At 37.7% G+C, this 13,724-nt stretch overlaps 1 protein-coding gene across 2 annotated transcripts in view; it reads right to left on the bottom strand.

Annotated features, from left to right (window-relative positions):
* Positions 1-2,196: 2,196 nt before the first annotated feature.
* The window catches only part of LOC136410286 (lachesin-like), a 49,262-nt gene continuing 37,734 nt past the window's right edge, over positions 2,197-13,724 (bottom strand). The window contains exons 5-10 of one of the 2 annotated variants that reach the window (XM_066392368.1): positions 7,288-7,409; positions 5,053-5,203; positions 4,865-4,962; positions 3,161-3,318; positions 2,965-3,106; positions 2,197-2,905 (exon numbers count right to left, since the gene is read on the bottom strand). In XM_066392368.1, the coding sequence (XP_066248465.1) occupies positions 2,591-2,905; positions 2,965-3,106; positions 3,161-3,318; positions 4,865-4,962; positions 5,053-5,203; positions 7,288-7,409 (986 nt within the window). In that variant the 3' untranslated portion in view covers positions 2,197-2,590. The remainder of the gene's footprint in view (positions 2,906-2,964; positions 3,107-3,160; positions 3,319-4,864; positions 4,963-5,052; positions 5,204-7,287; positions 7,410-13,724) is intronic. The other variant, XM_066392367.1, reaches the window with a different exon arrangement.

The raw sequence follows: 13,724 nt of genomic DNA, 5'->3' as shown, positions 1-13,724 counted from the left end.
TACAACCAAGTGGTAGCATCTCAAAACAGAGCTTCAGCACCACATAACTCATTAGTTACCAAGGGTTCCCGTAAACAAGGTCTAGAGGAATAGACATATCAGATTTAAATGCAATTTCAATTCCTCAAAAAACCGCAAACGGCCCTGGACTCAAAACGACTTCAACACTCATACACAAGAAAATGCACTGCATAAGTAAGATATATGAGCTTAACATAACATAACGCGCCCTAGATAACGTGCCTTATTGTCCTAAGTTGAGCTAAGCTCTATAGCAAAGTTTAAAAATTACATAATGTTTACTACCAATACATAACATAGAATGAAGATATAGCGTCTAACACTCTGTCTTCCAGATTCTTCGGAACCCTCAACGAAAGGGCACTTCATGGATAACACAATCTTACTTTGAAGATAGATCATTGAAAGTGTGCATCAGGATGCCATCGTTTTCATGATATCATGGAACACAGCCGCATCGATCTCATTGTTCTTCAGGTGAATGTAGAAGTACTTCAGAATTATATCTTGTCAGGTCAATTTAAGTCTATTTTAGGGCTATCCCTCGGATCGCGCAGGCAGATAGGCGGGAGGCCAGGCGAACGACCATTCGGAAGTGGCAAGCACGATGGACACGACTGGCACACAAGGGGCGGTGGACTTAGGGATTGATCCCTGACCTAGATCTATGGACGTCGTGTGAACATAGGCCTCTCTAACTCAAGCGTCTATGTTTGATGATTCAACGGAGACGGTAGCTTCGAGACACCCACCACACCCACAGAATAGAGAAAACGGATTGCGGGGACTGTGAAGTCGTCGATACCACAGAATACTTTATTTTTGAATATTCGTCACTTGAAAAGCAACGAGACATGTTAAACGAATGCGAGGACTACCTAACTCCAACATCCCGTTGATGACGTCTCCCTCATCAATGGGAAATGCGAAACAAAGTAGGGCCGATGTAACACATTTTTGCGATGGTTAAGGAAAAGGAGCGCATGAAGCGTGCCACTTAAGAGGCACAATAACCCCGGGCCTAAAAGCAATTGACAATCGAATCTCCAAGCCCCTCGACATCAACGATTTATCCCCTAGGGACTGTTCCGGGTCGGTACAGGCTGTAGAATAAGGAAACCTGAAGTTTTTAGTGAGTAGGAGTCCCAGCGAATCCCACGCTATCCGGTCGCCGGAACATTAGACCTTCAGAAGATTTTCCTCAAAACATAAAAGGCCCTCCTAGGACTGAATACACGCAACTGGCACTTTATGCCAGTTGTTCCATGATATGCCATCATAGGAAAATTCTGCAATATGAGTACCAGTTTGTTTAGCCGTAAAAACTTGTATTCTCAGCATGTCATGGGGGCAAAAATTGACTTTGAGCAATTATTCGCTAAGTTCCTGAATAACTGGCAAACTAGGGGCGTACTAACCCGCGGTAAATGATGTGGTAGATGGCGGATACGCCCAATGACGACTCAGTAACTATGCCCCGGAAAATTGGGTGGGTTGGAAGTCTGTTCCTTCTGTATTGAAGACATATTCTATTTATTGCAAATACAACAGAATGGGAGTTTGCAAATCCTACTTTGACAGAAACGATGCAACAGGAGAAAAAAACAATTGCGGATTATCAGAAACAATCAGAAATATGCGCAATATACCAAACAAGACACATTGCGCATATTTCTGACTATTTTTGACAGTCCGGTGTCGGTTCTGCTGTCTGTTAAAGCAGACCTTTTGTAAAGAACTACCACGTATACATGAAGTATTTATATCGTTTTGAGTTCAGTTCTGTTTCATTTAAAATGGCCAATATTTACCGGTGATTTAGCGGTATTACTTATTCATATTAATAATTATTTTGATTGTTATGGAAATTACTTAAAGGAAGCCCACGGGAAATTTCATTTTTCGTGGATTTAATGCTGCAGTATTGGATATAGAAATTACAAGATTAAACTAACTGGACTCTAAACTTCAGACTTTGTGCAAACTGACCCTAAACCAATACATAGGTATAAATAGCGTATAAAAGTACCTATATGAACACAGTAACAACTGCAAAAACGTATCACAAAAGCATTTTCTTCATTAATTACGATTTCAAAGCATATCACCTCAAACGAATTCAAAATAACGGTATGGTGAGGTATATAATTAGAGGCGATGAATTTTATTGACCAAAAATAATTAACATTTGGCAACAACGTGGGATGATTCGAGTCATCGTCGCAATCTAGTGGTGCCTTTGTTTAATTTATGATAGATATAAAGATAGATTATCTCAGTATTATTAACAGAAATGATGAAGCTAATTGGTCTCCTCGAATGAGCATGCGCGATCCTGCGTTGTTGCCTGTTTTAATTTGACTTCCCGAAAAACAAATTAACTCTTATTGTAGTGCCCATCCTTACCTTGAGATCCGTAACATCTGTGCCATATCCGTATATACACACATTACTATACAATCGTTTAAGAAGTTTCCTTCTTCATGGTTCTTTTCTCGACAACCAACCCGTCTAAATTTCCCTCTAAGGCACTGCCCTCTACACCGACCCATATTATAAAAAACAAAGTTCAACCACAACACCGCACTACCAGAAGAGTAATGATTAAACCTAAGAATATCCCTACTGGATGGCCCTTAAATTGACTACTTTTGCTATGCACTAAAAACCGCCCCTTGGGCGAGGTGAACCACTGGAAAACGTCTGAAAGTTCACCATAACCGTGCTGGTTTTTGGTCTGAACTAGGCACTCGTAGACGGAATCGGGTTGCAAGTTATGCAGACGATACCATTGTGTTCGCTCACTGGAGGCGGGGTTGAAGCTTTGACTCGGGTTGATCTGGATATCGTGCCATTGGCCCGGGTGGTGATATGTCGAGTTTATCTGAAGTGACCGTTCGAATTATTGTAATTAATATTGACAGCAATAATTTTTTATTTTACCATCATTCTTCTATACAGCACTCTAACCTCCACAATTGGGAAGACTGACTGTACCACCCACTTCAAGTCGTACTCACTGGGGTTGGAGTATTGAGGGCTCACTATCCTGGCCGGCCCAGGCTTTCCAGACAACTCAATGTATCTACAAATACGTTCGATAATGAGTTTGAGCATAACTCGAGAAGGTATGACACACCGTTTGTCCCGACCAATTGAGTTCGAAACCAGGCAGCTGTAGTTGCCGAAATCGGACATTTGGATATTTTTAATGGTCAAAGTGTAAGTTTGTCCGGTTTTCGTCATCAACCTCCGGTCCGTCGGTTGAAGCTGAAAGGAGTCCTGCAGCCAGGTTACCTGCGAAATTATTAATCTTAAGGAGAATTTCCTCTTAATTTTAAGTGACAAATAACTAAATCCAGACAAGAATTAAGCCATCGAGTGCTACACACATCTCGCAAATTCAACGGAAATGGAACATGAATATAATTATAAATCTGGAGATTAAAGTTAAGAAGATTGGAGCCGTAGTTTCGTTACGATCCCTCTGCGATATTTCGTCGGTAAAGTCAGTTCTCTGGTATGAACTTCGAGATTCCCATTTCGTTTTAATTAGTCAAATCTTCTCTTACTTATTTTTCCCATTAAACTTTAATCTCAGATAATATTTAGGAGTAATTTTTAGCCGGAATAATTAAGGGAGGGACATTGGTGGTTAGAATTTACAGAGGAGGAATATCAGTAAAGACCCTTTAAGGGACGAGTAGCGCTATTTACGTAAGCGTGTGGACAAAAGGGGTCTTAAGACAAACCGCAACGCGAGAATCTAAACCATTCGAGATCGTTAGTCGGGAATCTAAACATGACTGAAACAAAGCTGGACTTAAACAATTTAGTTAGATTCTGCCTATGGAGTTAGACGTGGAGACACGGCATTCTAAGAGTGGTAGTGAAAGTTTGGAAGCTAGTGGAACACGGCACTTAAGTGTTAAAGGAAGCCGCAGGATCGGATATCAAAATTTAGCGAGCTACATAACTAATTAGCCGGACTTGAGTTACTCACATGCAGTGCGAGCGTGTGATTATACGTGAGAACAAGTCTGATCGGCACTAAGAACATAGAGAATAATTTGCTACCAGTTCTCGAAAATACTACATTCAAATGCCGCTGCAGCCCCAATAGCGGCAATCAAAGTTTTCGTTAGATCGGCTTGAATTGTTGGCTTAGAGTGTGAGTGTGTACGTGGGAGCACGGCTGGTCGGTAGTAGGAACTTAAAGAATAATTTGCGACCAGTTCTCGGGAATACTACATTCAAGTGCCGCTGCAGCCCCAATTACGAAAATCAAAGTTTTTATTAGATCGGCTTGAATTGTTGGCTTAGAGTGTGAGTGTGTACGTGGGAACACGCCTGGTCCCTTCCGACGATATCGATTAAAATTTGGAAGCAGTTCATGGGAACAGCTACATTCAAATGCCGACGGAACGTTTGCTGCTGCGGTGATGATTTTTTTCGTTGCATTCAAAGTTACTTCAACGTTATTATTAATGTAAGTTTCAAGCGAGTGCCTCACTCTTAAGTACTTTATCTAAATGTAATTACTGGTATTAACTTTTAGTAATTCGAGACTTGTAGCTTGAACACTATCGCGAAGTTATTCGAGCCGGAGCAGCTAGTTTCATCCGAACAACTTTGTAATATCTATTTTCGTTTTAATTAGTTGGATATCTGCGAAGTTTATTTTGCTATCGCGCTCTAAATAAAGCGAATATCGAGAATAATTACAACTAGAAGTTTCAGACCTCGGATTTATGGTTATTGACGATAATCTCTATAAACTCCTTTTGGGTGGGTGTTTCCAGGAACTGCTTGGAATAGCTAACAAAGCTTTTAAGTTAAATACCTCTGCTGGTGGGTCTGCATGCACCACACAGTCCAGTTTTGCTTCCAGGCCTTCGCCAGAATTCACCCAAGATCTCAGCACGTTAACTTCAGGAGGATCTGGAATTTTAAGTTGGACACCCCTTTAAATATTTGCTTAGAGGCAGTTAAACTCCGGCTTAATCTTTTATTTACAGTAAAGCAACTTACATAGAACATGAAGCCTAATTTCTCCAGTTACGGGTTGTCCTATCCCGTTCGATGCCGTACACTGGTAAATTCCACCATCTTGTCTTTGAGCTTCGTTTATGTTGAGCAAATAGCCGGTCTCCACTTGCAGTCCCGTAGGTAAGAGACCATCCTAGATAACAACACACGTGGATAGAGGAAAAGGGATATACCGGGAGTTTCATTTAAAGAGACACTAGTGAGTATCTCCGAAACCAAATTTAAAATAAAAAAATTTCAAACAAACATTGCTTGTTGTTAAAGAGGACGTCCAACATTCATAAGCAAATTTTTACTCAAGGTAATGGAAAGGACATTTCGAGGCCAACTTTGTTTTTTTAATCAAACACTCATTTTTTTTTTTGGAAAATTTGCAAAGACCTTAAAAAATTAAGTATTTTTTGGTGGTACGGTTTTTTCTAAAACTTTCCGTTTTCCAAATATTAGCAAAAATTGAAATGGCGCATTTAAAATAACTCATGGCTTAAATTACGAAAAAAACTTTATTAATGAAAAATAAAAATTCACTGATTCTAAAAATGAACCCAAAATCATAGTAAAAATGATTTTTAAACATTTATCAGCCGACCAAATGCTCAAAATGTTGATTTTCCGCATCGAGACATTTTTCCATTCTTATAGTAAACGATTTCGAAACATTTCCAAGTATTTCTTCTGTAATTGCTTCACAAGCTATTCTGATACGGTTTTCCACATCATCCTGAGTTGTTGGGACTTGAATGTACAATTTTTGTTTAAGAAAACCTTAAGGAAAAAGTTTAATGGAGTCAAGTCAGGTGATCTGGGTGGCCAATTTACTGGACCATCACGTTCTATCCATTTTTTAGGAAACATTTCATTTAAAACGTCTAGTGTCACATGAGCAAACTGGACTAGACTTGCATCCTGTCGATACCAGAAAGCAAGTCTTCGGTCAAGTGTAAAATCTTCCAACAAAACCGGTCGATCATTTAACAGAAAACTACGACATTTCTTGCCATTTAAATTGCCTTCAAACAATGGCCCTATTATTTTGCTGCCGACAATGCCGCACCAAACATTAATTGACCAAGGTCTTTTATGTTCTACTTGTTTTAGTCAGTGAGAATTTTCAAGGTACCAATAGTGCATGTTGTGGCGATTTACCTCATCACGGTTTGAGAAAGTGGATTCGTCAGAAAAAAGCACATTGAAGAAAAAGTTTTCATTCTAATTTAATTTTTCCTTTGCCTAAATATAAAATTGACCCCGCTATTCAGTATCGTTGCCATGTAATTCTTAGTGGAGGGAAACATGATACCGTTACAACTTATTCAATTTTAAAATGCGATGCACACTGGACAACGAAATGCCCGAATTTCTTGATAACTGACGGCAACTTAAATAGGGATCAACAGCTACATCCCCTAAATTGGCTATTTGGTTGTTTTCATTAGTGGCAGTTCTCGTGCGGGATTTTTACGTGTCTCCACGTTGCCACTTTCAAGCAATTTCTTGATTATTCGATAAAAAGTTCGACAACTAGGTGTTCTTTCTTCAGGGAATTTTTGCACTTAAATCCGACATGCTTTAGCGTTATTTTAACTACTTTCTCCATAAGCCAACTCCATTTGAATTTTATTTTCTTTAGAACAGTTCTCCATTTTTTTACTTTTAAGTTAACAACTTTAATTGAAAAACAAATAATTAGCTTCGTTTTGAAGGTTCATTTGAAATTTATAAATAAATTCGATACCCCCCAAAAAAGGAATACATTCTAATGAAAACATGCCTTTTTCGTTCAATTGATAAATGTTCAAAAATAATTTTTACTATGATTCTGGGTCAATTTTGAAAAACTGAATTTTTATTTTCTATTAATAAAGTTTTTTCACAATTTAAATTTTGTGTTATTTTAAATGTAACACTCTAATTTTTGTTTCTATCTGGAAAACGAAAAATTTTAGAAAAAAAAATTAGCAAAAAAATATTTAGTTTTTGAAGCTTTTTGCAAATTTACCAAAAAAAAAATGGGCGTTCCAATAAAAAAAATCAATGTTAGCCTTGAAATGTCCCTTAAAGGGCCTTAAGTAAAAATATGTTTATATGCGGTGGATGTCCCCTTTCACAACAAGTAACGTTTGTTTGAAACTTTTTTTATTTTGAATTTGGTTTTGGAGATAATCGCTTTTGTCACTTTAAATGAACCATCTTGTATCTACAGGGAGAAGAGTTTACCTTCCTCGACCACTGCACAGTTGGAGTGGGATTGCCATCGGCTTTACACTCAAAAGAAACAGGACTTCCCTTCCTCGTGACTATCTGCCCACTGGGCGGCATGATTTGAATTTTGGGAGGCACTGCAAGACATAAAAAGCCCATTAAAGCTAAGACATTTGCACATTTAACGCAGCCCTTTACTAATATTACGCAGTAATAAAAAGGGCCCATTATAATGCATTATGAAGTTGCACTCAAGGCAAATGCCGCATAAATATTCATGTCGTGACCCCGATATATATAGGGCGAAATTTGTGACGGGGCATTTAGAATTCATGCTCTGCGAATTGAGCAACAAAAAACCATCGTTATGACGGTGGTTATTGCACAAAACGAGGCCTTTTTGCCTTTTTATGGTCGGGCAAATCTATGGTTGAGTACGTAGACATTTTGAGCTGAGCAGGAAAAATGAAATTGCAAGGGATACATTTCTGCATGTGCGGTGGCTTTGTCGGGAAATGAGAGCGAGTTTTGAGGACGTTTAGGTTCATGATTAAAAAGAAAAATGTGGGTTAGAGATCGAGATTAATTCATAGCGGCCGGGCAATTCAGGGCTCTGCCCGGAGACGCATTCTGGTCACCAGTGGCAGTAAGATAGAGTGTTCGCTTTGATTGAACTCGTGGCATTATCTAATTTATTGTTAGGTTTTTGAAATATTTTCTTAATTTTTAAAAGTAAAATTAGTGGATACTCAAAAAGGCAATAAGTTAGAGGTTTTTCATATCCGCATAAAGTTTCCTTGACATTATGGTGAATGATTTTCATCATGGCCTTTTTTAAATCTAGATTAAATTGTCTCTTTTGAACCTTATGGAAGTCGATGGTGGATATGTAGCTGGAACCTTCGTAATTTGTCCGAACGCATATTTACTTTTGATGCGCCATTGGCTCTAGGATAACGTACCTTTCTACTAAATTCATGTGCTGTTATTCATTGACATCAATTAATTAAATCTAATTTACTGTTAGGTTTAATGTACAACATCTTAATTCTCGAAAATTAAAGTAGTAAACACGCAAAAGGGTAATAAAGGCGACATTTTTCAAATTCGCATAAAATTTTCTTGACATTACGGTGGACATTTTTCCGATGCACATAAGCAATTAAATGTTACAGTCAACGAGTTTTCAGACCTCTGTGCCCCCAAAAGAAGCAACCATCCCAGATTGATTATCAAATTTTTTATTTCTGCAAGTAAATGGAATTTACCTGTTGAGCACATAAAATACTGCCCGTTTCTTGATGGTCATCCTTTCCAATCATAGTTGCAATGGCCGCTTCAAAGTGATTTACGATGAGGGCTTCTGCTGCTATAATAAAAGGTACCCAGCGTCAAGTAACGTTATTTATTCTCGCTCTAGTCATTGAGCAATCAAACATATCTTTTCATAACTGATTGGAGTAATTTATCAATCAAGCGGTTTCCCAAATCCACGCCGAAAATGTATATTCCTCTGACTGCATGTCCCGTATCTGATAATTTGGTTTAAGCATTTCTCGGTACAGTTGGAAATTTAGCGTGCAGCAAGCGATAGATAATTTCATTTGGCAAATAACGTAGATTGGCTATATTAACCGCCCGACAACGAATTCACAATCTCGACCCAAATCCGGGATTCAACGAGAAGGGATGAAAATTTGCACGCTGATGCCGAGGGTGGATTATGATATTTCGATGACACTTTTGGGGCATTTAGACAAGAAATCGAAATAATTAAAATAAAGCTGGAAGCATTTCTCATTGTGAGCGGTGAACGCATTCATTGCATTGTTATGGTAATCCGGACGAAGAGCGTTCAGTAATATAGACAAATAATGCGGCAATGAGTTGCGAGTCCTTCGGACCTAGCGCCTGCACGGATGTATTCCTGGAAATCTGGAAGCAAACAGCTGCCGTACATAAACCTATCTAAATATTACAGAACGCAAAGCCGCAATGTTGACAAATTTAATTTAGTTCTTATTTCAAATTGCAGGATCTTTTTCTTGACTTCGTTGACTAATTTATGCATGAAGAGGAGAATACTAAACGGCCGAAACTCAAAAAAGTTTTATGAAGTCAATTTAACTTTCTAAATCATTTCGTTGTAACTGCGGTTAAGAAGATTGGACTTTTGATGTAAAGAAATTAAAAGTTTTGAGACGATTGAGTCGAGTCTAAGCTCCATTCAGAGGTTTTATTATCATGTAATTTTCAACGTTTGAACTAGTCCGTACAAATTTTCCAAAACAATGCAGCTGGTGGGTGTAATGCAGCTACAATGTGAATATTAATTTTCTGGTTTGTTCGCCTGCGTTTTAAAACGCAAATTAGCTCATTTGGGATTTAGGGAAAAAATTTATTCCTCTTCAGGTGGTCTTGTTGGTGACTCGGACAAACCTGCAGCCTTGACCGCCATCGGACGTTAGCGGGATGCTTTCGTTGTATTTTCAGAAACTCTGGGTCTAAATTAATTAACTCAGTAACAACGCGAATCCCTTCGAGTAATGAAATTCTGCAACTTCGGAAGATATGTAAATTGAACGAGAATATATTTAGGAAATTTCCTCCATTTTGCCCATCGGAGGCAAAAGTATAATTCAGGGTAATTAAAGATTTTGGCTGATGACTGCGTCTAAACAAAGAAATAATGAATCTCTTTATAATTCCAGCCATTTACGAAGATCCATTTCGGGACAGAATCTGAAATGAATGCGAATAAGGACTTGTTTTGGTGCAGCGTAGGCGATTATAAATATGAAATTTCAATATACAGGGTGTCTCTGAACATACTACTATAAATCTAACCACGCATTTTATGTCCCAAAATACAACGAAAACTTCGTATATCGAAAGGCACTTCGTTTTCGATATACAGAGTACGAAAGGTTAATTCTTAAGTATGGTTATTTATTAATATTTTCGAAATGTTTCGAGATATTTGAATGACATTTTAAACTTTATTATAACTTTTTGTGCCCTTTTTGAATCTCTATAAAGAAATTGCCACATTTTTCCAAGGGCGGGTAATACAGGGGAGTAGCACTTAAAAAGTACTTATACTAACACAAGCACATCATCAAAAAAATTAAACTAATTCGCTAGTTTAAACCTGAAAACATCTTAGTTCATGTCGGCCCTTCGCGTTGTCTTATTCATCCCTGGACCCGTGTACGCATCGATTCAGTAAAATGATTAATGTCCTCTTAAGAGATCTCATTCCGGGCTACCTGTACGGCATTACAGAAATGAGGTGAATTTTGAAACCTTCTACTCATAATATCCCAAACACATTCAATTGGTGATAGGTCTGGATATCGGGGTGGCCAAGCTAACAAATTGATCGTATCTCAATAGGTCGTCCATGCTCTCGAGAAGAGGAAACTGTCTCTTAACGTCACATGTCTAAGGGGGCAATCTTGAGGTTCTGTAGTACTTTGATGCCTTTCTAAACCTCTCCTTCTTCGTGACTGGTCTTCCTGGAACTATGCCCGACAATAATGTATCATGGTATTTAAACTTAATTTCAACCTAATGGTAATTTTTCCAAATGAAAAACCTGCGAAAAAAAAACCTAAAATTTCCAGTAATGGAAAAATGAACGCGAGAATGTAATTGAAAAACTGATCGTTTTCACTATTCATATAAACAAACATGAATACCAAATATTAGTTAAATCAACCCATTTTTTAGGGGTATTCTTTTTTTATGTCATGCAGTATGTATTGACTATTTTGATTTTAGAATTTTAGGTCGGAGATATAAGTCCATCATACCGTCATATGGTTGAACCATCACACATATTCTATTTAACGAATCCTGCGTTGTTTATTCCGACTTAGCTGATTTCGGCCCATTTTGAAGGCAGAATTTGTATATCTAACAAATTCGGGTTTAAACTCAACAGAAAAAAAAATGTTCTGCTGATTTACCAAAATGCATTGTATTCGGGATGCTAATCTAAAGTAAACATCAGCATCCAATTTTGCAATATCTTTCAATTCAGTTCATACGCCGCAACCATGCTGAATATTCATGAAAGCGAGCTTTAAATGGACTTTTAATTCGTGCAATACTACGATATATGCTGACTATGTACATTTAGCCCAAAAAGAAAATAACATAATTTGAATTAAAATGTGTTGTGGCTGACGCCATGGAGGCATGCATTGTGCTCTTCTGAAATTCTTGACAAAATGGAGATTAAATTATTGAGAATTATGTTATTTCTACAATTCTACGTCCCATTCAAACGTTTTTGTTGCAACTGGAAATGTTTTGAGAGATGACAACGCCGCGGGGTGTAGGACGGAATGGAATTCAAATTTTGTCCACTTTTATTATCCCTTGAACGTCCAGCATAAATATTCATGAACATCCGCGTTTAATAAAGTTTCAATATGGCCGTTCGTAATACGTATGCAAATGAATAAAAACACAGAATGAGAAATAGCATTGGGGAAGTTGATGGGTGAAAAATTGATCCCCCTAAGCGAATGTGTGACTTTTCGTTACCGTGAAGAATGGTTCTTCTGCAATTAAACTCCAAGGGAAATATTTTGTTAATAGTACCTCGTGTTGAATATTCATGAATAGGTTTTAATAAATTTCCGATACCGCCGTTCCCGCACTCACATGTTCCCGAACGAACGAAAACAAAACGCGTTAAGAAAAATAATTGAAATTACGAATGGAAATGACAACACATTGTCCAGGATAAATTCAAAATTAATTCCATTTAACATTTATTTTGAGTGAAGGGGTGTGTGATCAAAGGGAAATTAAGTGTTTTGTTTCATCGCTAACGAACGCTAATTAAATCAGTCTCAACCCTTATGCGCTAATCATTAATATAGATCATGTTATGTAGTGCTTTGTTTATGTGGATTAATGGGGATTTATGATTATAAGGGAATTGGCATACGTGTTTGAAACTAATTAAATCAGAAAGTTTAAACACTTCTGTTGCCGCTTTGCACACCAACGTTTCGTTAAATTCAGGTATAAACTATCGAATTATAAAATTCGCACCCTCCATCAGTCTACCCGTTAAAGCGCCTTCTGCGCTTATATTGAAATGCAAATTAATTTTATATGAAATCAGCTTCTCTGTAGTGCAAGCTGATATTGACATTCGGCAAGTCTTCATCACTAATAAATTTCAATGTAAATTCAATCTTCTGTTAATTCGGTTGCAAATAGACTAACTTCGTTTGCATAACTTCCAGTTGTGGGAGGATTCGATTACAATTTCTGCGACGTTTACTGAGAAATCCAAGGCTTGTCGCAAATCTAATTATGCCATAAATTTCAGACATTAAAGCGAGTTAAAAATTTTTTTTACAATAAAGGGTCTAAGGATGAGTGGACCCAAGTGGAAGGCAAATTCGTTTGGGCCTCGGGTCCCAGGTCACAGGACCGAACTATCAGGTTACGAATCCACCACTGTGTCCGTGTACGTATATAAAGCAAAAAATATATAGAAAGTGTGCATGCAGGATGTTTCTTAATAGTATGTCGAAAATTCAGGGGGTGAATCTGTGGATAATTTTAAGGAAAAAAGTTTATATGAACATGGGTCCGTTTTCGCTTCCAACGCTTAACGATATGAAAAATATTCAAGAGATCTTTTTTTGCACAGCAATATGGAACATTCAGGAAATTATTTTCATCAAAAAAAGATCGGGGAATATCATATTTGTCGTGTAAAGTATTCAGAATCATTTCAATGGGGACGCCACTAGTAAAATTGAAAACATTTTTTTTCATTTTAAAAAATGTGTCTCTGCACCTATTTTACGCTCCCCTATTTTCATAAAAATATTTAACGCCGGAACGGACTTATTAGGAAAAAAAGACCACCCTGTATTTCAGACAGAAAGCGAAAACCGACCTATGTTCATATGAACTTTTTTCTTAAAACCATCCACAGACTCACGCCCTGAATGTTTAATATACTATTACGAAACACTCTCTGCATATATGCAAAGTGTCCGTTCCCGGAGCTCGATCGTGGAAATCTCGGAAACCACAAAAGATACGAAGTTGCTTAACTTAATGTGAAGTTACGCACTTTTCCTATGTAAATATGGTATTTTGTACGCCCGTTTCTTTGGTAGTTTACTGCACCCATCAGCCAGTGGCGGAACAAGGCGAGAAGCATGTCCGCCACTGTTTTTTTAATAGGAAATTATTACAGTTTGTTACTAGCTTATCATCTATTAAAAGCCTTTTCCCATTAATGCCCTCAAAGGGATCTGAATTTAAATTAGAACTGTTTTTTTGTCCGGGAACGAGGGCAAAAATACTATCGCATTTTGGAATTAAACAGGACCCGGGTGACACATATGAGACGATGAGTAATGAAGCTATTTAAATTCGAAGTTGGACTTTAGCCCGCTAACTCGTTATGC

This window comes from Euwallacea similis, chromosome 8, assembly GCF_039881205.1.
Source record: "Euwallacea similis isolate ESF13 chromosome 8, ESF131.1, whole genome shotgun sequence".
NCBI lineage: Eukaryota > Metazoa > Arthropoda > Insecta > Coleoptera > Curculionidae > Euwallacea > Euwallacea similis.
The sequence above is the reverse complement of the archived record's forward strand: the minus strand, read 5'-3'. Positions and strand labels throughout refer to the sequence as shown.